This window comes from Lactuca sativa, chromosome 3 (assembly GCF_002870075.4).
Source record: "Lactuca sativa cultivar Salinas chromosome 3, Lsat_Salinas_v11, whole genome shotgun sequence".
NCBI classification, from domain to species: Eukaryota; Viridiplantae; Streptophyta; class Magnoliopsida; order Asterales; family Asteraceae; genus Lactuca; species Lactuca sativa.
In genome coordinates this window covers 99570245-99572790 of record NC_056625.2, presented here as the reverse complement: position 1 = coordinate 99572790, position 2546 = coordinate 99570245, and the positions used below count along the sequence as shown (strand labels likewise).

The window sequence follows — 2546 nt, the reverse complement described above, 5'->3', positions numbered from 1 at the left end:
ACTAAAAATATAGCTTTCACCTTTGTGAAACGACTTGTCGGAAATTCCATTCCATCAACTAAAACTAACACATGTGCCGTCCATAAATTCAACATCTCGGTAAAAATTGAGAAAGCGAAAAGAAATACAAGTCGTTTTCTTTTCTTTTCTAAAATTAATAAAGTCTCAGCACGTCGACCTAATTAAAGAAGTCTAATTAATAATATTAAAGCATATATTCCAAATTTCAAATCATGATTTATTTAAAATCAAATTATTCATAAAATATCTTATTATAAATAAATTAATGTCACCCCACTTATTTCCATATTTGCGGAATCTTCAATTAAATGCCAGAAAAAAAAAGGAAACAAATTATAAATCTAAAAGCTACAATTATCATTGAGATGAAATTACGGATTAAAAGTACACATAAGATTGAGGATATTTTTCACTTCCAAATTAACCTTCTCTTAAAAAGAAGGCTTACAAAAACTTTTAATTTAAGATCCCAAATTCTTGTTTTACATATTCTTCTTTTCTTTTCACTCATCGTCTTCATCATCATCATCCTGCAAAATATCATCAACCAAAAATGAATTTCTTGAAAATGAAAAACTAATAATTTAGAGAAAACATGAATTAATTAATTAATTAATTACATCTGCACTATCATCATCATCTTCTTCATCGTCATGGACTTCCGACTTTGACTTGTCAGATTCCTCGTCTTCTTCCTCTTCAGCGTCCTTTCCTTCAGCCTACAAAATCATAATAAAGTTTTCAGATTCTAAAATTCGACAAATTGACAAACTTTGTGTTTCGTTTTCTCATGAATTTCACGAATTTGGAATTCTACCAGTTTCTTGTTGTATGCCTGGAGTGTTTTCTCGTATTCGGCCTTCCTCTTCTCTGCTTTAGCTGCAAATGGGGCTTTCTCCTGATTTCCAAAACAAATCATGATTCAATTCAAAGCTTGAAAAAGTTGATTAATTTCGATAAATTTTAATACTTACAGCAGCAGAAAGGGATTTCCATTTATCACCACCAGCTTTCCCGACCTATTGAATTACGAACAGACAAAAAAAAGTAAGAGATCGATCAAAACAGAGAAGCTAACAGAGAAGCTAAAAGTCAACGGCGGAGTAATACTCACAACAGACACGGATTTGTTGTTAGGGTGCTTTTCCTTGTACTGTGTCCGGAAATCCTCCCTGAAACGATCAAAAATCAAACGGATCAGCAAAAATAACGATTTCAACCTCATGGAATTGAAGAAATATCCACAGATCTCTCGAAATTTAGGCTTAATAACACATACATGAAGATGAAGAAAGCACTAGCAGGCCTCTTCGGTTTGTTAGGATCCTTCGCTTCCTTAGCCTTCTTCGCCGGAGCTTTCTTCGGAGCCGGCGCTGCTTTCTTCTTCACAGCAAGCCTAATCATAATCATAATTCACAGATCAGAAAAAACGGAATTAATCAAAGCTATCAACAGATTCTGTTACAGGAAACGAAAACGACATAAAAAAATTACAGATCGTGACGGAAATTCACCTGCTATCGGCTTTTTTGGTGTCGGACTTGGATTTGGCTCCCTTCATGACGTAACTCGTTTGGAAATGGGAGTGAACTCGGTGAGTTGAAGGAAGGGAAGGTATGGAGATAAGGGAAAGAGAGGCGAAGGGAGAATAATATAAGAGGAGAGGAAATGCGTGAAGAGATATGCTTTGGTTGGGTGTAGTCTAGTGTATTCGTGTTGCTGTGTGTATTGCACACAACACATAAATAAAACTGAAACAATGAATTATTTGAAGTCCGGATTTAGGCGGGATTCCTTTTCTATACCTTTTTCTCATACATGAAATATATTCATTCTTTTAATTCTATATTTGTTCTAATTGATTTATATAATAAAAGAAATATACTTATAGAGTTATAAGGAAATTTGAGTAATTTAGCTATGATATAATGTGTATTTGAGGATTCCAGATTAAGATAAAAATAATTTTTCAAGATAAAAAATATATTTTGAATAACATTCTGTTATGTATTCCGAACCAATATTTTGGATTTTGGAGTTCAAAATAAACTTCCAAATTTCGGGAAAAAAAAACTTTGAAATTTCAATAATAAGTCTAAATCCAATAAACAGTTTTGAATTTTAAAAAAAATTATTAAAATCTAATAGAAATCAATATACATAATAATAGAAAGTATACATGATAATAGGGTTTAAAATCAAATTTTGATTGAAAAACGATGATATTAAACATTTTAAATAGGCATTTTGGATATAAATAAAGAGATATTTTAGAAAAAATACAAAAGTAATAAAATAAAATAAAAACTAAGAATTTTAAAAAACAATCTAAGATAGGGCATTCGGAAGATAGTCGACATTTTTTAGAAATTAAAGAAAAATTAATATTTTTAAAAAAATCTCATTTATAATAGTTACTCCTAGTTCATAGATTTTCTTAGTTATAAATAGTATAATGACTTAAATGAAAAAATTAATGCGATTATCAACTAAGAAGAATAAATATCCTAATTAATAATACCAAG

The 2546-nt window shown here is 30.5% G+C and overlaps 1 protein-coding gene across 1 annotated transcript; it reads right to left on the bottom strand.

Annotated features, from left to right (window-relative positions):
* Positions 1-354: 354 nt before the first annotated feature.
* Positions 355-1753, bottom strand: LOC111918859 (HMG1/2-like protein). The gene is made up of 7 exons (XM_023914476.3): positions 1536-1753; positions 1301-1417; positions 1136-1193; positions 996-1040; positions 839-919; positions 642-740; positions 355-551 (listed from the first exon to the last, which is right to left on the bottom strand). The coding sequence occupies exons 1-7, from the start codon at positions 1580-1582 to the stop codon at positions 525-527; spliced, it is 474 nt and encodes a 157-aa protein (XP_023770244.1). The 5' UTR covers positions 1583-1753; the 3' UTR covers positions 355-524.
* Positions 1754-2546: the final 793 nt, after the last annotated feature.